The 24,413-nt window shown below is 45.3% G+C and overlaps 1 protein-coding gene across 1 annotated transcript; it reads right to left on the bottom strand.

The window, feature by feature from the left end:
- Nucleotides 1-1,478: 1,478 nt before the first annotated feature.
- On the bottom strand, nt 1,479-23,813 carry pb (proboscipedia). Its single transcript, XM_066726319.1, has 3 exons — nt 23,209-23,813; nt 4,605-4,747; nt 1,479-4,496 (listed from the first exon to the last, which is right to left on the bottom strand). Exons 1-3 carry the CDS (start codon nt 23,723-23,725, stop codon nt 2,646-2,648), a joined length of 2,511 nt encoding a protein of 836 aa, XP_066582416.1. The 5' UTR covers nt 23,726-23,813; the 3' UTR covers nt 1,479-2,645.
- Between the last annotated feature and the right edge of the window lie 600 nt (nt 23,814-24,413).

The raw sequence follows: 24,413 nt of genomic DNA, 5'->3' as shown, positions 1-24,413 counted from the left end.
CTCCGTCGTAAAAGCAGAAAAGAAGCTTCGATCTATCCTATAAAACCTTCGAAAAATCCACAAACTTATTCGAACCTCGAAAATCATACTCGTTATTGGGGCGAGTGAAGAGAGAGAGAGAGAGAGAGAGAGAGAGAGAGAGAGAGAGAGAGAGAGAGAGAGGGAGAAGGGATGATGCGGTTTTTATTTATACGACGAGGTGGTTGCAGTTGAAAATTTAAATGGGAATTACAGAGTTATATCGGGTCGATTGGTTTTGGGGTTGTTTCGGAAAATTCATCGATTACTCGAGAGTATATGTATAGGGGAGGTGTGGGGGAGAGAGGGAGAGGAAGAGAAGGGTGAGAAGGAGGATCGGTATAGGGCAGGCAGTGTTAGCAGAAAATCAGAACTGAGCGAGTGCTGGGAGCGTGGAGTTTTGGTGGTTGTGGAGGGTTCGGGGAGGTGGGGAGAGGCCGTGTCAGTGAAGAGACTGACAATGATGGATGACTGCGTGTGATGCGTGTGAGTCAAGCCCATACGACGCCACGCCACGCCACGCCACGTCCAAGAGCTCATATGTGGCCGAAACGGCCCCGAACTGTTGCTATCGTTGCATCTGTGCAAAACACCCCCGCGTGCCCCTAGCCGCCATCACCCTCCCAACGATACTCCCCCCTCCGGCTAATTTCTCGATGCTATTAACTTTTTCCACGCGAGACACTCGGGCCTCCGACAGAAAAACCTACCAAATACCACCAAATTGGACTTCGGGATGTTTTCTTACCCTGCGCACCAAACCCTCCCCCTTTTTTCCCCAAATGCCATTTCTCCAACCGGTCAACTATTTCGCTCGGGAAAAAAGCTATATTTGTCCCCCGACCTGCTCCTCCGTATTTATCAAAACGAATTTCATTATTCCGGCGAAGCGCGGCAGGAGCGCTCGTGGAAATATTCGTCGGATCCCGCGGGAAGCGATATTCCGTCCGGTAGTAAAATAAACCAAATGAATACAATTATTTGCGCATTTAGCTCGTATGTTAAATCCACTTTGGAATCGATGCGTAATTTATCACGCGATCTACGCAAAATATGAAAGCCCGTGCGATTTTTTCCCGCAGTAATGCTGCAAAAAATATTTCAGTTCGATTGGCCCGATATTTCGGGTCATCCATCATCGTCACTTTCTTCACTGTCACGCTCGCTCCTCGCTATATAGGGCTCCTCCGAGCAGACGAGATTCTTGAAACAGTCCCTGTCATCGAATCCACCGATTCACACGATTCCTCTCGTTCGTTTATCCTGCCGAATCATCATTGTCAACGAATGAAACGTCCCGTACAGCAGCAGGTCCATCGTCGAACCGCAACGACCAACCTTTTTAACGAGAAAACAAAAGGTTCAGGGATCGATAAAAAAACCAGGGATTAAGTTTTCCTATGATCTGTATTTGACGAGTGTGTTAGTGAGAACGAATGTACACGTGTAGAATTCTCGAGTCCTGCGACTCTCAACACTGAATTACACAGTCAGGTTGAATAAACAATAATAACATTACTGTACTCGCGTTATATACAAGGACCCTTTATATAAACAACGATGGCTTCTATGTATTTTATACAAAAAAGATTGCGTATTAAATATTCTCATCCAGAAGTGAAAAGGGAACTCATATATTGCTAGCTAGATATCCATATTATGCGGTACATATGACAATTATTTGGTTCGCTTAAAGTAGCTCTAGTGGTAATTTCGAAAAAAATCCTAATTCGCGGAAAAATCTTACTTCCAGCAGGTTTCTCATTCTTTCCATTTATAATTTTACGTAATCTTTTTCCGCGAATTTACAAGTGCATATCTATATCTCGTGTCCAAATCATTCTCTGGCCACAGTCATCATCCTAAAGGCATTTGACTTTGTGGACGGCCAAAAGACTACGTACGGTTTTTGCGTTTAAAACTAATCTCTATTTACTTTTCAGGCATTCTGTATACTGATTAGCCACCTCGGTTATAGAAACAACTTCGGCTGGATTTTATTCTGTTAAGCTACTTCTGCTCGGTATATATATAGTATATACAGACTCCTAATTATTGCTTGTGGAACTACGTCCTCCGAGACTCCTCGCTATCGATTAAACTAAGTTGCACAACCAGCTAAGGTTCTGCGTAATTTAAAGATGATTGCACTTTTAAGTCGCAGCACCGGGGCGGGCCGAATCCCTCGCCCCACTACAGACCTCTATCTACCGTAATCCTTATTTACAGGTCCTAATAACACCATAATGTCCACGAGAACGCGCAATGTCCAAATTTCCAGTCCTGTTCAGTTAGGCTAGGTGAAACCCTCACACTCAAGGACGGATAGTTTAAAAACGTTCACGAGGGAAATCGCGATTTTCACAACTCCTACTCGAAATCTTCAGTGATTATCACGATAACACCACCGACACATCTCTCTTAAAGCTCGGATTCAATTTCAGGATATCACTTTGAGATTTGACCTTAGCACCAATTTTTGTCGTCTGGAACGTAACACAGAGATTTAAAGTCACTGAGAGACATGGGGAGAAAGAGAGTGGAATCACGTTGGATCAGTAGAGTGTGCTGAGCAGACACTGTTCATCGGACCAGTCCAGCTGGCAGGGATTCTCAGTCTCGAGGACTCAGCTGAGCTGATAGTACTCCGGAGCAAAGTCGTTCGCCAGGTTGCTGAGGAAATTGAAATCCGAGGAGCTGTTGGAGTTATCGGCCGATGGTGGTGGTGGGGCAGCGTGAACTGGATCACCGTAGAAATTTCCATAATTGTTGTAACTGTCGTTGTTGCTGTCGGTTTGTCCGGTACTGTTCGGCGGAGTGATGACCGCAGCGGTTGCTGCTGCAATGGCGGTTGCCGTTGTCGTCATGCCAGGTGCTGGGAAAGGGTCCGGCGAGGAAACGTAACTATTAGGAATGTTCGAGGCCTCTCCACCTTGATGAACGTGGAGCTGATTGGTTTGTTCGTAATAAGCGTTCGAGTGACACTTGCTTCCGGTCCTATAGTCTCCGGAACTGGGATGAATCGGCTGGTGAGCCACGTACTCCTCGGTGGAATGTTGTTGCTGTTGCATATCCCCGTAATAATGCTGATTACCCTGACCGGAAACGACGTGTCCATGGGTTCCCAGATTCTCCCCACTAGCGTGATAATTCCCGGTCGCTGATGGATACCCATAGCTTCCCGACGTCATGTAGCCCTCCGGAGCCTGATCCGTTTGTGCGTTGGGGTAGCCGTGACTGGTCTGATAGGAGTTGCCCTGAATTCCTCGATGATAAGACGCGTGATAAGATGTTCCTGTTTGAGGGTAGCCATTGTAATCTCCGGTGTTGCCGTATGGTGTCTGCTGTTGATGGAACTGCATATTCGCGTTGTAAACCGGTCTGGTCGTTGGTCCCGTGGCTCTTCCGTGATGACTCACCCTGGATCCAACCACTTGGCCTTGGCGACCATAGACCGAGTGCATTTCACCGGGATAGGCGATTCTCGACTGCTGATAGTCCCTCGCGCAGTAATTGTTCTGTGTTTGCGCCTGCTGGCCAGGAACAGTTTGCCTGTTCCCAGGAATACCGTTTCTGTAGTCGAGACCGGATGTCGTCTGATACATATTTTGCTGTGGGAAGTGTTGCTGGTTCGGCTGGATGTTTCTAACGGGATGGGGAGACATTGGGTTAGCGTTGGCGTGCATCATGGAGACGGGAGTCGACGCCGTGGAAGATGGCGAACTTCTGGGTCTCTGCATGTATGGTCCATGCGCTCCCTGAATTCCCAAGGGACTTCCTTGCTGAAGCTGAACGGAAACTGGAGTACCAGGCGTCGAGGAAGGCGTGAGGCTTCTCGCGGAGCTTTGACTTGGCAGAACAGGAGTGCTCACCGTAGAATCTGGCATTGCCAGAAGGACTCCGTTACTGTTCACCGAACACAGATCCTTGGCATTTGACAGCGGTGACTTCTTGCTCACCGAAATTTGAGCCTTCGAACCGTTCGGACTCTTGTGACCACTCTCTACTTTTACCCTGATCTCGTTTAATTTCTTCGATGTTACTGCTGCCGGTGACGTCACTTCACTACCATCCTGCGACCTTGAGTCATCATCAGCTATCATCTTCTCAAAGGAGCTGGAGACGCTATTGGTGCTTCCCACGCTGCTCGCACCGTTGCTGTTCGTGTTGAATCCCGGATTGCTATTGTTGTTCGTTGCACTTGGCGTATTGTTGTTGTTATTATTGTTGCTGCTGCTACTGCTTCGTCTGCCGGAAGTCAACTCACTAGCGTCGCCGGATAGAGTGCTGCCCACGTCTCCAACTCCAGAAATATCACAGTTATGGCAGCTCTTCTTCTCGTCCACGTCGGATGACAATAATTTCTCCTTGGATTTCTCCATCCCGTCTGACGTCGATCCATCCTTCTCGTCGCCATCCTCTTTGCTCAGGGTCTGACGCTTGTGCTTCATCCTCCGATTTTGGAACCACACCTTCACCTAAAATTCATTCAGGATCGATATTCGTTAGAATGAGGAAATCCTTAAATATATTATTGGACTCTTGTTTATTGATATACGCTACTGCTAGGAATTCGACTCTCTTACCTGTCTTTCGGTGAGATCCAGGGACGCAGCGATTTCGATCCTGCGAGGTCTGCACAGGTACTTGTTAAAATGGAATTCTTTTTCCAGCTCCAACAGCTGAGTGTTCGTGTAAGCGGTTCTCAATCTCCTGGGTAGTCCATTTTCTGCGAGAAGAAAAAGCTCTCAGTTTAGAGGAAGAATTTGAATTGCGCGGTTGGTATTTCGATCGTTTATAGCTTATGGGCTGTTTTTACGGTGTTTAATCGTTGGGTAAATGGTGCTTTGATTAATATATAAGCATCCAAGTCGGGAGGGTGCACAATGTTGGCAATGGCGAACGAAGGCCATTCTGCTGCCTACTCGACTCCTTAGAAACTTTTGGCCAAGTTCCCAACTACCGGTATGCCTTGTCGATGCCGAAACACCTCCTAATTGTTATCAGGCAAGAAACTTGTCGAGCGATAACAAGCCCGGTGCGAGATGGACACGGGAATCTGGGAAATTGGCCCAGCCAGTACACTGTAGCCAAGTTTATGCACGGTATAGAAAGTAACTATCAAGTATCTCCCATGCTTTAAGTTCTCCAAACATCCCTGGCTACTCTAAAATATTGTTAATGGCTCTACTGTCTTTCGCTTTCAACGCTTTTTTCTCTTTTATCAAAAAACATACCATATTCTATTTACCGTAGATTCTTCAGCGCTGAAAGTTTTCGACAATAGGCAAGAAGCTGTAGATTTAAGATACGGTTTTACAACGTTCTCCTGCTTTTTACGCTTGGTGCTATCTGAAAAAAAAACTACCTAGCGTGGTTGACTGTTACGCTGAGATGCTAAACTACCCTCTGCCAAACGGACATAGGGTGACTAAAATCGAGGAGTGGGGGAGACTGGAGATAAGGAATCGCTTAAATGGAAAATGATATAGCGAGAATCAGTCGTGAGACTTTTAAGGTTGAATATTGAAATATAAAAATAATGAGAATTAGAAATTAGAGGAATAGGAAGTTTGATGGTTGAGCGATTGGAACAGACTTTTGGAAAGAGATGGGAAGATGTTAAAAGGGGAGAGAGGGGGAGAGAGAGAGAGACGATGATGGCGGAAGGGTTTGGGGTAGTTTTAGTCGTGCACTTGGGGTTTCCAGTGGGCTTGGGGTGGGCGAGATGAAAGTATCGCGTGATTGACGTGGGCCTCATCAGCATTTCGGTTTTGCGATTGGCCGGACGAACCTGTCAATCAAGCACTATCCACGCCTATTCCTCGTATTTCCTCTAACCCGTCGCCTCTACCATGCTTTTTCGCTCTCCCCATGGATTTCAAGTGTTCCCACTCGTTCAATAAACCCCCATATTATCATATTTCATTTCATTCAACTAATAATAATAATAATTAGGTTCTATTGTAAAACGGTTATTGTTAAACACTGTGAAATTTTATAAAGAAGATTAATTTTCCTTTGCGTACTTTTTGTAATTTATCATGGTTGACGAGAGATAGGCTTTGTTAGTGACTGCCGAAAATATCGGGAGCGTTTTCATTCTTCCGTGATCAGACACGAGGATGACGGAGTGTCGGGGCATAGTTAAAATGAAGAGTGTGGAGTGACAGGATTCCATAAGAAGCGGGACTGTGCACCAAAATAGTCTTACTAAAATATATACTGTCGAGATTCTCACAGTTATCTCGTTTTTCTAACCTCCAAACTCGTATTGCTCCAGCATACTAACCATCTTGCGGTAGTTCAGTTAAAATCCGTCCGGGTTGTGAAGAAAATTGTACAACTAACATATTTATTGTTAACTATGGAAAAGTGTACTTTAAGGGGTATGTTTAAAAAGAAGCCACATCAGTTTATTTAAAAGAAATGAAAATTGTCGAGAGAATATATTCAGTCATCTATCTTTTCCATCTATTCCTATATGGGGCTTATGAAAGACTTTAAAATCTGACATCTTAATTGTTATTGTCACAGAATTTTAAAACAGTTTTTGGATGTTAATTTTGAAGTGGGCGAAAAACATCGAGAAATATATCGAAAGTACGGCTCAGAAATAACCAGTAGCAAGAACGAGGCTCGACCGAAGCCACATTATTGAAATAACACAGAAAGTGTTGTTGCTCGCAGAGACGTCAATCGACAAGACGGCCGCCATTTTGGTTCGCAGGCCGACGGCCGTCGCTTCGCGCGCTCTGATACTCCAATTGCTCCTGTCGAAAACACGAAAAATTCACCGAATCTGGATTCCTCCTGAATTTCTTCCTCTCGAAACCCAGTTTCTCGCTTCGAAACTAGCTCCTGTCGAAATAACTTCTCTCTCTCTCTCTCTCTCTTTTCGCAAAAGAAAAAAGTCCGCCATCTTTGTTTTTAGGATGAAAGTTTGGCGATTCCCTGAGGACTCGGTGGACGCGCACAATAATTTATTAACGGCGAAATGGGCGTGGATTGGACACTGCTCTCTCGAGACAAATCGCAAAAAACGTTGGTTTCTGCAATATTTGCACGTCCCATCAAGGCTTACAAGGATTCGTGACCTTCGTGCTCGAGTTTCGTTTGTTCTTAATGAATAGAGAGAGTTTTTACGTTAGCCTGGTGGAATATTCTTCTCGTGGTATAATAAGTCGATAAATCGTACATTAGAATGTCCTGAGGTGGCCACGACGTAAAATATTTAACAGTTTTATCGTTTTTTAACATCGAGATAATCTGGCCCGACCACTGCGTTAATGAGATTCAAAGCCACATATTTACGAGGGACTCGTAAGGAGCTGCAAGAGAGCTTATTAAAGACTAGAAATTGTATAATTCGATAATTCTCATTCGGCCCATTTAATTTGTTGCAGAAGCCTTAAACGCTTCGATCCATGAATTTAAAAATAGTATAGAGTGGAGAGCGAAGGATCTGAATTTGTGTGAGGGAGAGGGAGAAAACTATCGAATAATAGGGTTGCTGGAAATTTCATTGTGGAGAGAGAAATTATTCATCGCATAATAATAACAAAGTATATGCTTGGCTTCGCGTTGTATCGGATAATTTGCGGTGGATGGATGTACACGATGAGGAAGAAGGGTTTGGAAAGGAATTAGGGAAAGGGGGAGGGGATTAGTAAACCTTGCTCATTACAGATTTATGTCGAGCACCGCAGGGCTCGCCGAGTTAAATGCGCAGAATGCTAAAGAAGAGCGGAAGATTTCACTTGGATGAGTATTGGGTGAAGTGGAGGATTTCTAATGAAGAATTTGCGAAAAAAAGGGGAACTGATTATCAATTAACATATGAAAAATCGATTGTATAAAATTAACAGAAAAACATTGTTATTTTAAATTAATAATTAATATGTTTTCTAGATAAATTTGATAAATAAATACAAGGATCGAATAGTATGGTAAGATGGTGTGAGAATGGTTTTGGTGTTGGCGTTACGGATACTCGCGGTATAATCAATTAACGGGAAGCAAAACGAGAAGCGAGGTCGGCCACAAGCCGCAAAATATTTCGTAGTTCTCTCTGCTCCAGTTCAGCCGGAACCCCATCGAGCGTTAATTCGAGTAGCCGCTCTGCCTCTACCTATACTACAATCCTCCATTGTGCATTCAATGGATCCCTTTATCGAACTATTATTGGCAGCTAAAAACCCGATGCTCCACAAAAGATTATATTATCAAGAAAATCCAACCGAATAAACATTTCTAATCCTTTATTTATTTCGCAGCAAAAGTAACAACAATGACATTTGTTATTGTTTATAAATTAAGGGAAAAATAAATGAAGATATTTTAAAAGATCCCTGAGCATTTGTTGAGAATGCTCGACTAAAGTTTGATTTCTTTTACGCATAGACAGGTGGGAAGGACCGCGCGAGGCCAGTCGGTAATTTGTCTTTTGTTTCCCGGCGGCTGAAGTAAGGAAACTTGCGGGGAGGAACAAAGAACGGAAAGAGAACGCCGGCAAACGTATGAAAAATGAGTGACGAGAGCTCGAAATGAGCGAGGGGATAGCCATAGCTCTCGGTCTCGCCGACTTTGAACCTCATCTAACAGGTAGAAGTGGCCGAATTCTTTCAAAAGGCTTATTCAAAACACCGTATAGATCAACACCAGTCAAAACTCGATCATTCTCTATATTTTGTATATACAATAATATGAAATCGTCGTGATATTTTCCAAACTTGAGATTTATCAGAAGGAGAAATGGAGAAATTTTATAATGTTTAGTTGAATTTTGTTCCAATTCAAAAGCAAATTTGGAAATCGATCGTTTGAAGTACGTATTTCACGGTGAGCATTAAGGTTTTGTAGATGGAAGACAAAGGAGGAGAGAAAATCGTATGCACTGGGGCGTTTGTGTCGAAGCCTCGGGATCACCGTCCTTTTCCCGAGGGATCGTTTTCGCGTGGGTTAGATTTAACCAGGATCCGGGACTGGGCGTCCGGTACTGGATACCTCGTGGATAGTAGTAGCTTTCCACCATAATCTGGCATCGATTTTACGCAAAAGCTGCACAACGATACTCGCACCGTGTTATTACGACCACCCCCTCCCCCCCTTTCCCTTCCACCACCGATTCTTCTCCCTTCTTCTCCACCCACAGTAAGCATCGTCTTATATTTTTCACGACGATAGTCGTGTCAGGAACCTGCGGCGTTTCTTCGTGCATTAGCATAACGTTTCACGTTCCTATTTCGCAATTGTGTATACTCTTTCGTGTTCGCGCAGTGTAACAAAGGATTCGCTTCATAAATATTATTCGCGCAAATTAATCATAAATGTCGCTCGTAAGATTTGCTCGTCGTAAAGCTACTCGTGGGAAGATGAGCCGATGGCTGGAGTGACTACTGGGAGATTCGAAATGATCCTGGGAGTGCAGAAAGGATTTTTGAAAATTTGCTGAATCAAAGCAGATTAGAGATGTTTCGAGTAGAGTGTAATGGAAAATTTGACGATGGCATAACGAACTTGAAGAAGGGACGAGGAGGATATAGTTTGTAACTAATACCGGAGGAGTTGTCGGAAAGAATCAAGCTGGATAATAGCTAGGGGGAGGGAAGGAAGGTGAGTTCAGGTGGTTCGGCAGGGCGAAGGGGGTGGTGGCTCCACCCCGATGATTGCAGGTTGCACCGAACGTGGCACGCCTCTGTGGTATACCTGGACAAGAGGGAATACGCGGGTTTCGTTTCACCCGCGCCTTCCCGCGGGATCCCCGTGCACCGCCAATTTCCTCCGTATATCCACCATAATCACAGGTTACCCGGTGCACCAACATGGCCGACCATGCAGCGTTGCCAACTCGCACGTTCCAAAAGCGCCAACCTAACCTCTCAAAAAACTGTGGATACGAGGCACGCCTGAATTGCAAAATTGGACGGACCAATCGGAACGTCGGATCTTCCCAAGCAACTGTGCGAGATCCCCTTAAAAGCACACACACACACACAATAATGACACGCGGGCGATTACAGCGGCCGAGTTGAATTTGTCAACGTCGCCGGCGTTTAATTTTATATACTATATGCGGCACAATTATTGTTATCGGCGAGTGTAGTCAGCCGTTCTCAATTTGATTTACGGCAGCTGCGAGCTCGAATTATAGGTTGGCGCATATCGTGTGGCTCTCTTTTTCGATTCTATCAAGCAGAGTCACGAGCGAAAATCCCTGCGTGTCTCGAGCCCTTAGGACGGCTCTCACGAAGATTCGGACAATCACGCGAGCTCAAACTACTTAACATGGCTGAAACTGCTTTTGAGAATCGGACCCTCTCATTGGACGGGCATGTGCGTGATACCGCTACGTATTATTCGTCAATTCTTTTTTATTCTTTTAAGTACCGACCAGCACGTGAGATGGAGCTTTTCAGGTTCTCCCGCGCGATGTTTTTGTATATTATTTTCCCGATGGATGCTTATCTAGACTATGCAAAATCTTCCATGGACACCGTAATTCGGATGTTGTGAAAAATGTCGCTTATTGGGAGGCAGAGAGATTTAAGTAGGAAGTTGGGCCGACGAAGTTTTATCAAAGAAAGCGTTTTACGTCTGCAAGTACGGCAGATTAGAAAAGGAGGCGGTGGGAGGGCGGGCAACGATACGGGGGATGCTTGCAGGGCAAAACGGGGAAGTCCCGGGGGATTGAGAAGGCGCCATCTTCCCATTACAGGCCAGATTGATTTTGCAAGAGCTCCATTTCGTAAAAGGACCTCGGAGTACTCTAACTTTGCCACTAATGTGATTACAATAATCCGGGGGCGATCAAAATACAAACAATCGGAGCCACCTACAGGGGAAACTCGAAGGGATTATTAGATTTACCGGAAAAGGGTTTCGTCCTTTTTGCAAATCACGCCTTCGCGTTACTATATAATTCCGTTACAGGTGAATGATACGATTAAGGATGACTGTAGTTGAGCGAGCAACAAAATCACATGGCGGATCCTTTAGATTGCTGCTATATAATCGAGATCCATTATAATTTTCTTGCCAAGGTAGAATATAATCGCACGTATATATATACATACATATATATATATATATATATATATATATATAGAGCATAACTCTAGCATACGTGCTTAACGCGCGTAGCAGTATATAAGAATCGCAAAATCCAACACTGCTTTTATTATTATATAATTTGCTCGGCTAAACGGTGGCTGCGTATAGCAAACTTATCGCGTTAATAACCGACATCGAGAATCGTGCTCCGATTGGAGATTGCTCAAACGAAGAGAGAAAACGCGAAAATGCAATTTGTCGACGCACTGGACGAACCTTGGTGATGTTTCGAGCTTCCGAGTTTCGCGGAGCGAATTGGGAAAAGTCGAGCGACTAATTTCTTGACAATTTGCGTTGGGGACGCTCACCGGGGGCAAGGCAGTTCAACGATTCGTTGAATTATTGCTCGAGTTAAGGGGTATCCTCGTTATATACCGGCAGTGGCTCTCCGAGCGCTCTCGCTTTTTTTCTCCTCCAGCGAAGAAAGTGCTCCCAACAACTCGAGAAGTCGCCGGATAAAAAGTTTATTTTAATCTTTACAAATTTCAAATCCTCCGCGGCTCGCACCACCACGCGCAACGGCCGGAAAATAAGTCTCCCCTAACCTAACCTCTATCCTGAGAGATCACCAGACGTTTTATTCCTCAAATCCCGCTTAAAATTCCTCGCCAACTTTTGACATTCTCCAAGTTGCCAAGATGGAGTCGATCGATGGAAAAGGAGTAAAAATTTACAAGTTTTCGATAGTTTGGCTATTACAGCATAGAGTTGATAATGAAATAAAATAGCATTATATAAAATTGTGGCTAAAAAAATAGTCGAAGAACTTTATATACAGGAGTGCTGATTTTTTGCTCGCGCGAAAATGTAATTTCATTTTGACGATTGGTACATGAATCAATAATAGCCATCGCTTGACAAGATCGGCGATTACATCGTGGCGTTGATAATTAATTAAAATAGCGATAAAATTGTGGTTAAAAAAATAGTTGGGGAACTTTGTAGGAGTGCCGAGTTGTCGCGCGAGAAATATAGATGCGTTTTCACGATTCGTATATGTATATATATATATATATTTAATAATAGCCATCGTTTGACAAGGTTTGGCAGCAGGTACAGGAAGGAGCAGAATTTTCGTGTGACCTTGACCAACAGTCTGCAGCCTTCAATGGGGTCATCCTGAATATAGAAGAGCCCTACTCGGAGAAAATCGACGTCCTACGGTTTTTCCTCTGCACTTACACCAGTCACTCACACTTGTACTCGAAGATGATTTGCACGAACGCTGGTCGATACTCACCTTTTTTTCTCTCCGTGAGTCTTGCCAGCTGACAGGCGCCTAATTACCGCGATATCGATCCATGGCAATGCTACTCCAACGAAATTACACTTTCTCATCGAAATTCCGCATGGGAAAACTTATAGAAACAGCAAGCTGACTGAAGTCTTCGTGCTTTAAAACGCGATTATACATGAAAATTTTCTCGTTTTGCGTAACGAGCCATTTTCATAATATATCTCCAACATCATTAATAAAATTTTGATTAATTCCAATTAACGCTATGGTATTTGGAGTTTCCAAATGCGGCTGAAGGTGATCTTAATTATTGACAAGGAGTCTATTGCGCAACGACGTTTCAGCTTTATTAATCGTGTTACGATGAGTGATTGCCAGTTGGATAATAAATCGACAGAAATCCCAGATTATTCCGTTCCGCGAAAGACGCTGGATTGGCAAGTAGGGCTCTCTTGACTCTAACGTGCATCGGCCCAACTTGACGTTTATGTGCCGGCGCGATAAATTAACTAATAACACGACTAACCCATAATTAGGCGCGATTCACACATTTTTCCCGCGCTCCCCTCATTATTAATCAAAGCAGCATTCTAATCTTAGACCTGGTTGCTTCGCCTATATCGTAGGATCGCTGCGAGAAAATTCCAGTTGCTTTCTAAAGGTGTTTCAATTATGCCATTGGCGTAGGTGTACTAATTAATCGCCGCAGACACGTGACGTGGATAATAAGGATTTATGTACCATCAGATTCCTAATATAATCTCCTGATACGATAACGCGTTTGCTTTGCCGATTAATTAATACGAGATAAAATTGAGGGGAAAAAATAAACATAAACAAACCAATGGCGAAAAGAGAAAATAACTGAGAGTGAAATTTATTTGGTGAGAATAAGACGGAAGGGACGAGATTTTATTCATAAACTGTAGTCGCCTCTCGCATTTATAATGCTAAGATACAGTTTGAGGGTTGGCTATTTACCCTAGGTAGTAGGAAAGTATTACATAAGAATCGTATGGAAAGTCGAGTCGTAAATCTGGTGGTCCTGGAGGAGTGCACGAGTGGAGAGGGTGCAAGTGTTCTTTATAGCATTGTTAACAACTAATGTATGCGGCCCGGGAAGCACAACTCTCCCCCATTTAACATTCTTTAACATTATTATACACATGGCGCCCGTCTGAGTACACCACGACCCTTCGCGCCCTCGGGGAGAAAGATTTTTGCCACTTTTATTTAACCCAAACCTCTTTTCTCACTCTTTTGTTCCATTTTCCTCCCTCTCGCGTTATCCCCACCCCTCCTCGTCCCTTAAATGGATCGACTGTCCGCAAGCTGGTCACGTTTTAAGACTTTACGATCGATTCTGGAATTCCCAGTGTTCCCTTTGCTCTCCCCGAATCCTCAAAATACTTCAATCAGAGTATTGTTTTGCTTTGGAAAAAATAAAAATAATTTGTACCGCTGGTTAAAAATGAGATTGGTGCAGTTTGTTGGTGAGATTACGATGAAATTAGGTAGCGATAATGGTATTAGCCTACAGGAGACCAGGCCAAGGGGTATTCTTGACCAGTTCGCGTTTCCTAAGCTACCCTCGCGCAATAACTTATCACCCCTGTCGAGTCACGTAGGTCCTAACCCTCGTAATAATTGTTTAAACCGACCACTGGTCGCCCTTCGACTCCAACTGCTAGTTGCTGGAAGCTTTATGTACTTTGAACTCGCCGTGTAGACACTTAATTACCATTGAATTACCCTTCTTGCTGTCCAAACGCGCGAGCGGGGACGCTTATTTCGTCCTCGTAGCAGCATAGCGCAAACCTTTACGCCAAAAACATATATCTACTCCAGAGGCTATACCATCTGGCTAAAAATATTTGCCTTTTCTAGGCCCGTCGAGCCGAGGATGGCGCAAAAGGGGGAAAAGCAAGGAAACATAAAGATGCAAAGATATTGAAAGATACACTTTGGCGGGGACTTATCTCGTTTACCGCGTATGAAAGCTGATTTCGTTTGGGAAGAATGATACTCGTACGTTGGTGGAGAGGAAGGAGGAGGGGGTGGGGGAGGGAAGAATTTGCGAGAGAGATCTGAGGGGGAGAAAAAGAGAAGGAGATGGGAGGGGAGTGAAGTCCTAGAAAACGAAGACCGAACACCACAATGGATAGGGTTTGGATGGCCTCCAGAAAATATAGCGAGAAGAGTCTGAATACAGTGAAAACACAGTCTGAAAACGAGGAGTTGGAGGGAGTCTGAAGGAGCGAGAGCGCGATAGCGAGCAAATAATAGGGAAATGATTTGCTCCTTGTTAGATAAAGGACCCCGGAGGGACTCGCGAAAAGAAATATTGCCCCGAATGAAAGGAAGCGAGGGCGCTGCTGGGTAACGTCTCCTTGTAACCGCTCCTTCCCAACTCGTGCCAGGTCATCCGGACCAGAATTCTGCTCGATTAGGAGTTAAATAGCGCCCGCTGCACGTCTGCATTTTCGTGTACCATCCCCCCCCCCCCCCTCCCCGCCCCAAAACACTTCTAGCCAGATTTTACGTCCTCGGAGATAGCAGCTGCGCGCATCCTTTCCGTCTCGGCCCGGCTTAAAAATAAAAGCTCCGCGGGCAGCTTCCTCCTGATTTTTCTCCACGCTTTTGATTTAACGAATCACAAGGCTGATCCACCCCTGATCCGTGGTGACGCTGCTCGATCGGCGGAAATGAAGATTAGCGTGCAACTCATTGGCAGGGACGATACTTTGTTTTTTGCCCAGTCACTTTTCATCGCTCCGATATCATCGCTCCTGTCCCTCGCATCCAATTTTTCGATCCAATCCCGCGCCACTGACATCTCTCTATCAGTACGGAAAAAGCGAGGGTGAGCGCTACACCCTGAACAGAATCGCAAGAATACAGCGAATATTATTTCTACGAATAACCGTTCGGAGATTTTCATCGCGATGCCAGCAGGTTTGGTTTATTGGAGGCCATGCAGAGTAGCGGAGTGTGTTGCTCTCCGGGTTGGAAATGGGAGCTGCGAGTCGACGCTGGAATTGTTTTTGGCGAATTTGTTTAACGGCGAGAGCTAGAGAGAGAGAGAGAGAGAGAGAGAGCAGAGGAGGCCAGGCGATCGACGTGCGGTAAGAAAAGAGGGAAACTGGCGGTGGTCGGGAGAGTAGTGCGATCGATTGTCAGTAGGACGGGGGAGTCGGGGAGATGACTGGCAAATACGTGGATGCTTGTGCGAACTCTGTACACGCTGGACGTGGCTGACCAGCCGGCCAACCAACGGACGGCTGACTGCCTTCCTGATTGATGATCGCTACTGGACTCTCCGCCGCCATGCATACCCTCCGCCAACGCCAGCAACGTCCACCTCTTCTCTCTTCTTCCTTTTCCATCCGTCCGAGTCCCGCGAACTCACCCTTCTTCCTTCCTTCGCACTACCGATTCAACGCGCCTACTCTTCCCACCACCCCGCTCTGGAATAACACCTTGTTCTCTCGCGCGGAAAGCCACGTTTTCGCGTTTGCTCCCCTGTAAAAGCTTTTGCAAAAAGATCCACCGCGTCCGAAACCCACAGGGGGCTGAGCATTTTTCTCCAAAAAGCTGCTTCGAGCCTCCACTCGCTCCGAAGATATATAATTGCACGCTTGATAATGAAGCTGCCAAACTTGGCTCCCTTCGGCGGAAAGCGTAGCTCTTTTTTATTTACCGCCGTCTTCTCCCTTTATGTTTGGTGTTGCGTGACTTTTTATTGGCGTCCTGACATTTTATAAACGGACCCAGCCGACTTTGCATGAGCCGAGCCGAGCCGAGTCCGGGAGCAGGAAATCTTTCAACGCGGTACTGGCTGGGCTGCCAGCTAATTACCCTCGGCACTGCATCCCCCCTCCCCTCCCTCTCCTTCTCTCTATTTCTCCGTCACCTCGTTCCATCCTTCCTCATCCTCCCCGGTGGTGCCAGGGCTTTGCACCCCGGCGTCACCCAGAAAGAAAGATCCCCATTGCTCTCCGGGCTAATGTCCCTTAAAAGTAAAGTGCTTAGTTTTCAAGCCACACGTTGCTTTCGTATACTCGACTTTGACCCGTCAAAACTGGCGCCATCTTTGTTCATGATCCGCCAACCGACAGTGTTTTCCTCGATTCTTACGCGGTGCTTCCGGCTTTTCTTTTTCCTCGATCTTTCTTTTTATCGCTTCAGAATCAGCTTCGCGCTTATATAATAAGTTATACTTTTACGTTTACTTCGTTCTCGGCGCAACGAATCTGGCGCACCTCGCGATCGAAAAATCGCGAGACTTTGAGGTTGCGGTATATACGGAGGATCTTTGGAGGATCCGCGAGATGGCGGTGAAAAATTCGCTGATTACACGCTCGGAGAAAGATTAACTGCTTCGAGCATTCGCTCGAAACAGACTTGGCGAATCCGGAAAGAGGCCGTTGATTAACGATCGGGGGACAGGTCGAGCGTGCAATTTTTTTTCGTTGCCTGATGAATGGATTAAAAGGGGGCACACGCGTGTGTACGCCGAATCTCACTACCGAGCGGAAATCTTGAAATGGTACGAAATGGCACGAAACGATAAGCGTCCTTCGCCAAAAGCTAATTGGACGGCCGTCGAGTCCTCGGAGTCCTGGACGGAAGCTTTGTGCGGTAACACGAGAATAAAAATAGCTCGGGAGGTTATTTGTTGGGACTTTCGGACAGCGCTGGTGATTTGGGAGTCACGTGACCGGACACCTGGCGGTGAATAGCGCGAAATGGCGCTGCGAGATGTCGACGACCCCGCACTCCGCAGTCCCGCACTGCGGCCACTTGCTGAAAGAATCAGAAAGGATTCTCTGAAACTCAATAGAATCCCCGGTGAGGAGGAGGAGGTGGGGGAATGGGCAGGGGAAGAAGAGAGGTGCTCATGTGTAAAGAGACAGCGGCACTTTGATCGCCGAATGACTGGCGACTTTGCATTATAAAGCTAAACTGTCGGCGTGGAAGAAATGTGGCGGCTTCTGCTCCTGTAAGTATAGTTGAGAAACTTTTTATCGCGCTGTGGGGCCCATTATGGGCAACAGGTTAGGCGAATCTCGCGAAGACACAGTTTCTCGATTGCGATCCGTGAGCTCAGCGATTATCTTTACCCATATCTCGCGAAAATAATTCCTAACCTCTCAAAGCGTAATGCGCGTTTACGAGGCAGTGCGTACGTGACATTAACGAAACAAGTCTACGTTACAAAATACGCGGCTGACGATTTTCACGCTAAGACTTTGTGCGATTGGATTGGCGTGTCTCCCAGTAGTGTACGCCAAGCCATCAGACGCAATTACGACGCTTTCTTCCAGAGACGCAATCGAGATTAAGTACACTCCGAGCAGAGAAATTGGAAAACTGGTGAAACTGAAAAATTGACGTTTTTAGATTTATGCAGCGTCGTTGCGATTGCGATTTCGCGTCGTCTCAGTGTTGTCCGTATATATACGAAAGATAAATAAGTTTGCGCAGGCGTGCGCCACCCGGAAGGATTCTGTAAAATTGTGCAAGGAGATTTTGCAGGCGATTTTCTTAAAAGCGATCGCGCTAAAGTGAAGTGTAGCGGGCTGATGGGAGATTGAGGTTATGGCGGCTGGAATATAATTATAAAAGCCAGACGCGAGATAAGTCTGGAGGGACGCGAAACTCTGGCATCGGATAGGATGTCCTCAGACCCTAACCAACCCTCCCTCGTTCCTCCTCGTCCCGCCAGCAACTCGAGTCGAGTCACCCTCTGGATGCTGCAGAGCCGGGAAAATAATGCATTAGAAATTCAGATGACCGAGAGAGAGGGAGGAGGAGAAGGAGGTCGTTGCGCGATTTATCAAATAAAAGTGGTAGTACAGTCAAATACCCGTCCATATCGTCAGTGGAGGAGACAGTTCATTTTTAATATAAAGGGGAAGGGCTTGTCGGCATTGCAAAAAGAATCCAGCTCGAAGGATACCGTCGCTATGCTGTCTCGAATCTGCAGAGAAGCTCCGAGAGAAAAGTCTCCAGTTGAGGCCAGAAGCGTGAATGATTTATTGTCCCAGAATGATATATATTTCGATACGAACTGTTTACTCCTAGCAGCACTCTTAATTGCCGCGCGTCCTCTACTCTCTTGTACGAAACAAAACAAACTCTTCTCGACCCATTCGATCCGTTGGATGCTTCGTGCAAAATCAATTTCGTTGCGTCTTTGAATGGTAAACAAAAATATACTCCCCCGAAGAAGAACACATTGAGAGGCAAGATCGGGGTTTTTCGAGCATGGTCATGAATCCAAATGATAACAATAATTTTATGTAGAAATTTGATGATACGACGAATAGAAAACGGATTTCTCTGGTGGGGAATCGGCGTACTTTTTTTTTAAGGGACTTGTTATATTTGTTACTGGAGTCACTCGTAAAAGAGAAGTAGGTGTAAAAGTTTGCGGTGGGAACAAACGGCGGCATATGCAAGCAAGATTACGATCGTAAAGGAAGAATCGTAGCGCCCTCCTGCCTTTTTCGCTGCTTTGCCAACTCGCAAAGATAAATTCTTTTTTATTGCCAAATTTGTTTATCGATTCTTTCACCCTATAGAGTATATGTTTCTCTGATAAAAACTGCAAAAATACAAGCTTCGCAGGATCGTAAAAAGATTGAAAAGAAACGTTTGCAATTAATTTGACGGATAGATAAAAGATTTGACGAGAGAGATAAATAAATAATAAAGATTTTTATTGTCCTTTCGGTAGGTAGAATTTCGAGAGTTGCTGGGTCCATCCATCACGGTCTTCGTTGTACTTGGTATACCCTCCAGCCTCCCGTCCTTACCCCCACCCTTTCCCATGCCAACGTTTAAATGGTTTATCAACAGCCCTAGTTTGGCGATTTATTAGCTGGAACTCGCAGCTTTCCTTCCATTTCCACGAAAACTGTTTATGAATTCCGTATCGTTCCCATTCAAAGCGGGATTTCATTCTCTGCAAAAATTAATCGAGTCAAATACATTTGTGCGTGGTTCATCCTTACGCGCAATTAAAACGTTTCCATGATGGAGAAATTGCTTACGTCCTGTCAGTAATTCGTAACGATCCGTGCGAACATTATGTAAAGTTTTTCAATCTGCAAATAGTGTGGCATTATGTAAATCCAATGATTATATCCATCAAGTTTAATATTGCTTGTTAAAAAATCACTGATTTCAGTGAAAGTTGACGAATAAATTCCAGAAGTGCATACGGACCTGAGAGAGAGAGAGAGAGAGAGAGAGAGAGAGAGAGCTACGCCGTGCCCCTTTTCCGGTGCTATGAATGGAAAATTTTGTCGGATGATCGAAACATATGGATAGCTATCGTGAAATTCAAGGTTATCCCCGGAAACATCAGAGATCCAAATTTTACAGCTGCAGTAGTTTCACGGAGAGCGTCGTTCAAATAATAAACACGGTATAACAAATTGATAATCCGGAACCCCATAATCGTACGCATATTTTCAAGCCGGAATCTGTGGGCCGACGCTAAAAGAACTTTCCACGCTCGTTGTTGCGCCAAATGGGCCGCTATAAAACTGTGGGGTTGCTAGTGCCCCACCCTAGCCTCCTTTTTCCAGTTCTCCCCTATCCCTCCCCCTCCTTCTATCTTAAAGCTTATTTTGGGTAAGAGGAGTGAATCTAGATAAAATTTCTCTCCTCAAAATCTGTTTATCAAAATTCTGATAAACTTTTCTCCTCCACCTATATCGTCGTCTCGGTAAAATTTGTATTTTTTTTTTATATCCGTATATAAGAGTGCGTATGACTGACAGTTTGGTGAAATGGTGCTGTCGAATCGATTTTACTCAGGACCGCCAGTTTTATCCTGCACACATTAGGGATTCTCCTGAGATAGCGCCATCTTAAGACTGAAGCCTCTCGGCTCTCCTCTTTTCCTCCACGATAGCGCTCCTCAGGATTTCCTATAGAGATATCTCTAATTCAGCGCGGATTTACTTGCCAATGAATCTTTAAATTAGATGCCCCGGCCACGCTCGCTACGAGGGTACAGTCGCTCAATCACGTATATCGCGAAATCGCGGATATGCCATAGTCAATTCCGCCATCTCTCCCTGCCTGCCTCATTCCTTTATCGCTACTTGGCTCGACGAGCCTACGAATTTATATCGACGAAGCGTAATATAAGGGATATCGTAATGACGAATCGCACCGAACAATGCGCGCGGCATGGAAAATTCACTCGGGACGGACTCTCTGAGAAAGGTACGCCTCGTGAGAAATAAACACATACACATGATTGGCCTGCTATAATTGACAGGCGATCTCGATAAGAGGGAAGCTCCACTGTATTTTCCCCCACACTAATGACAAATTGTATTGGTAGTGCGCGCTGGTAAACAAGCAGAAAAGCAGCAATTAAGCGTAAGCAGCCATTGTTCATCCGTCAAGGTATGGTGTTTTTTTTTTTGCGGACACGTGCGTGTCTTGGTTGCTGTTGTGGCACAGGCGTCACTTGCTGCGAGATTAATTAATGGAGATGCGACGTTGGATGTTGAAGGCAGTAGAATAGCTGGGCACGGGATGAACCTTGGATAAAAAGTTCGAGAGGAAGGAAAAATGTTGAAATTGGGATAAAGTTGGGATAAGGAAGGGAGGCTGGAGAAAAGTCAGGAAACAAGGATGTTGAAGGTAGAGCGTCGCGAAGGGGATGAAGCAGAACGGGCTGGCTGGTGGTATCCCGAGGGATGCAGGGATTAATTGACACATTGGCGTCTTGGAGGAGTCTGGGCCTTAGCCCTTCAGTGACTGATGAGACGCCTGGAACAAGGCGTCGGAAAAACGCTCTAGGAATCATCACTTTTTGCCGGGGATCCGCCAAGAATTACCGTCGAGCATAGACACGTTGCTCTCCGGCAAATAACTCGACTAATCAGCCGCCCCTTCCTTCTTCCAGGCCGCACGCCTGCACGTCGATGTAACAGATTGGAATTTAATACGAGCCGCTGACACGAAGACGCCTGAATCTTCCAACTCTCCTTCTCTCATTGCCAGACACCCTCTGCCAACATCCAGTCATCAGGCTCAAAGATCCTCCAACTCGTAATAACCAAATGACAACTTTAACTCCTAAGCACTAATTGAAATTTCCTGATTAATCATCCAACAAAGAAAAATTACTAAATCTCATTTACTACGTTCCAATAATATTATACGTCTTTTTTTTTCTTCCTCAGGTATCAGTTTAGCGATTGGTTCTTCCGAGTCTCGATCGTCCAGATCCAGAGATGATTTTTATAAAAGAGCAAGGAAGGGATGAAAAAGTTTGTAAATCACGTGAAAACGGTTGGTGGATGGGACGATAAGGGATTGCGGCGTGAAAAGCAAGAGTGGACCTGGAGGTTTAGCGGCAGCGGGCGACGGCGTGTGAGTTATGGCCGTCCCGACGCTCTCCCGTAGCCCAGGGCTCAATTTACAGATGATTCCGCGTGTTACCACCGGCCAGTGCCTGGTTAACCTTCGTGCCAAACACTTAATCTTCCGGGATGTCCCATGCACGGACGTTTCCGTACCACAAGCAGATCCGCAGGGATCAGCCGAGGAAATCGGTGTCATCCTTATCTTACAACCAACGAACATACTCCTAAGTCCCGCGATAAAATACTTGCAACATTTTTTGTGAAATGATTTTTTCTTCCAGCATTTTTCGCTTTTGTCGATAATGGATTAATGATATAAAATCGGAGATTACGTGGCAGTTTGGTAGATAAATAAAACCACTCACGAGGAGATCGAATTCACGGGTTATATAAATAGTATATAATAAGATAAATATAAAGAGGATAGTATCTGGTGTACCGGATTGGCATCCCTATGGCTCATAAAGTTCAGCCAACCCTTCGAATCGTCCGCCCCGACTACATATAATACCTTCTAGTATTAAAGGTCCTGTGTCCGGACCTTTCCATAGATTTATTGCTTGCTCGATAGGCCGGCAATAGCCAACAAGTTGCTGGAAAACGATCACTAGTCATACATTTCCGGTTTATCGGTGTTAACTCTTATGGGCTTTCCGGAAACCGATACGCAGCATATTAAAAGTCTCATTCCACGCTTTATTATTGTTGCCACGAATTTCGACAAACAGAATTTTCTAGTAACAAATATTTTTGCCTTGTATCAAGGGTAAAGATTTACAAGAGTGTATATGAGAAGACCTAAATAAAACTTTGATCGTAAACGTGATTCTGTGATTGCTAAAAGTGTTGTTGAAAGATTCTGATGAGAGTACGACCATATTGGAAATGGTCTGGAGAGACCGAGACGAATCGGACCATAACTTCCGTGAAACTTTTCCAAATACAGGGGAAATATCTTAATACGCGTGACCAAGCGGTGTGGTCGGGGTGAAAAAGATTCATTCCGAAGACAATAATTCACGAGTGAAAGGGGTTTGAGGGCCATGTGCGGGCCATCACACAGAATCGGGCAACCATTACAGGACGATACATCATAATTTGCCTCGGAATGTTTGCAAATGCTTGGGAAAACGTGTGGTTTCCGCGAGTGATGCAGTCCAGATGCGAGCTCATGTAGAAAAGGAGAAGGAGTGGTCAAAGATCGTCATTAGCCGTCGGACGCCCGACGCCCTGGGGTGAATGACAATGAGAATGGTGAGTCGTCGATCGAATATTGCCAGCTCCTTAATGGCATAAAGAGGTAACTAAATTTTTCGAAGCTACCGGTCTTTGCTTACTAAGTCAAAAAGTATTGAAACATCTTTGAAATAATACGATAGTGGGACCTATTAGCAAGGTTATGAGGGAAGATTTTTTTTAAATGAAGGGGAATGATGACTTTACCTTGCTGATTGTTCTTTCTCGTAGTTTTTTTCTCCTTCATCCAAGGATATTCCGGGACATTAACGCCGGATGGGTCGGCCACACCGTGAGGATCCATCATAGCGTGATAACCCGGATGATGGGGTCCAGGACTGATGGGTCCTCCAGTTCCTGGCGAGTGTTGGAGGCTACCGTCGCCGGTTAACTGGGGTAGAGCCGTCATGAACTCGGCCATGGAGGGCTGGCTGTTGATGAAGCCGGTCTCGGCGGATCCGCAGGTTGGATCCATGGCTGGTAAGGTTGGATGGTGCGCTGCGTGCGGGGGCAGCCCTGGGGCTCCGGCCCCCGCGGCCACCGAGGCCAGCCAGAAGCCGCCTCCGTCGTTCGCCAGGACGGGTGTCGTCGGCCTCGTCCTCACGCTCGCAACCTCCTTCCCCACGTTAACCAATCCTTGCAAATGGTCCTCCAAAACACTCTTTAGATGATCTTTATGGTGGTCAGACTCCGCAGTTTGCAGCAATTGCTGCTTTCCTCGCATAGGACCAGACAAGACACAAAGTTCTTCTATCCTTAAAACACTTACCGATCCTTAACTGTCTTTTTAAATAAATTCACACACTTTTACCATTGTCTGTTCACTAATTCTACTTCCTAACCTTCCACTTACTCCTAACAATATCTCGCAATATTCATCGGGTACCAATAACCTTAAACTTCCTCTCTCAAATTTAAAATGCATAAGATATTAATGAAACCTTGATATTTTACCTATTCAAATTGTAAGTTAATGCACACTCAACAATGGTGCCTTTTCACCAGAATAAAACTTTTCTGAAATATTCACACTGTTCACTGTTTCAAAACGTTTTAGCGATCTTCAGGATGTATCACAGCCACTCAACCATATCGTCTCGTAGTGAATATTTTAAAGAGTAAACAGGAATCGGAGATTTCCTAATAAATTTTCAGTTTCTTAGCCGCAGGATTTTCGTTAAAAACTGATCCAACTGTAGGTCACACTTTGAATATCGTAGTGAAAGTCACTAGCACACTGTCACTGGTTAGACAATCGTTGATGTCAAGAACGCGAGAGTCGTGACCAGCTCGGAGCGGCAGGTAAGCTGGGCTGGTGAGTCGAGCAACGTTCTCCGTTGTGCGGCAGCTCTTCTCTAGCGCTGAGGGAGAGGGGACAAATGGCGCCGAGTAGGGAAACACAGACACACGGA

The sequence above is a fragment of the Prorops nasuta genome, unplaced genomic scaffold (assembly GCF_024137725.1).
Source record: "Prorops nasuta isolate Cenicafe-Biocafe unplaced genomic scaffold, Cenicafe_Pnas_1.2 PNAS00004, whole genome shotgun sequence".
Classification (NCBI taxonomy): domain Eukaryota; kingdom Metazoa; phylum Arthropoda; class Insecta; order Hymenoptera; family Bethylidae; genus Prorops; species Prorops nasuta.
The sequence above is the reverse complement of the archived record's forward strand: the minus strand, read 5'-3'. Positions and strand labels throughout refer to the sequence as shown.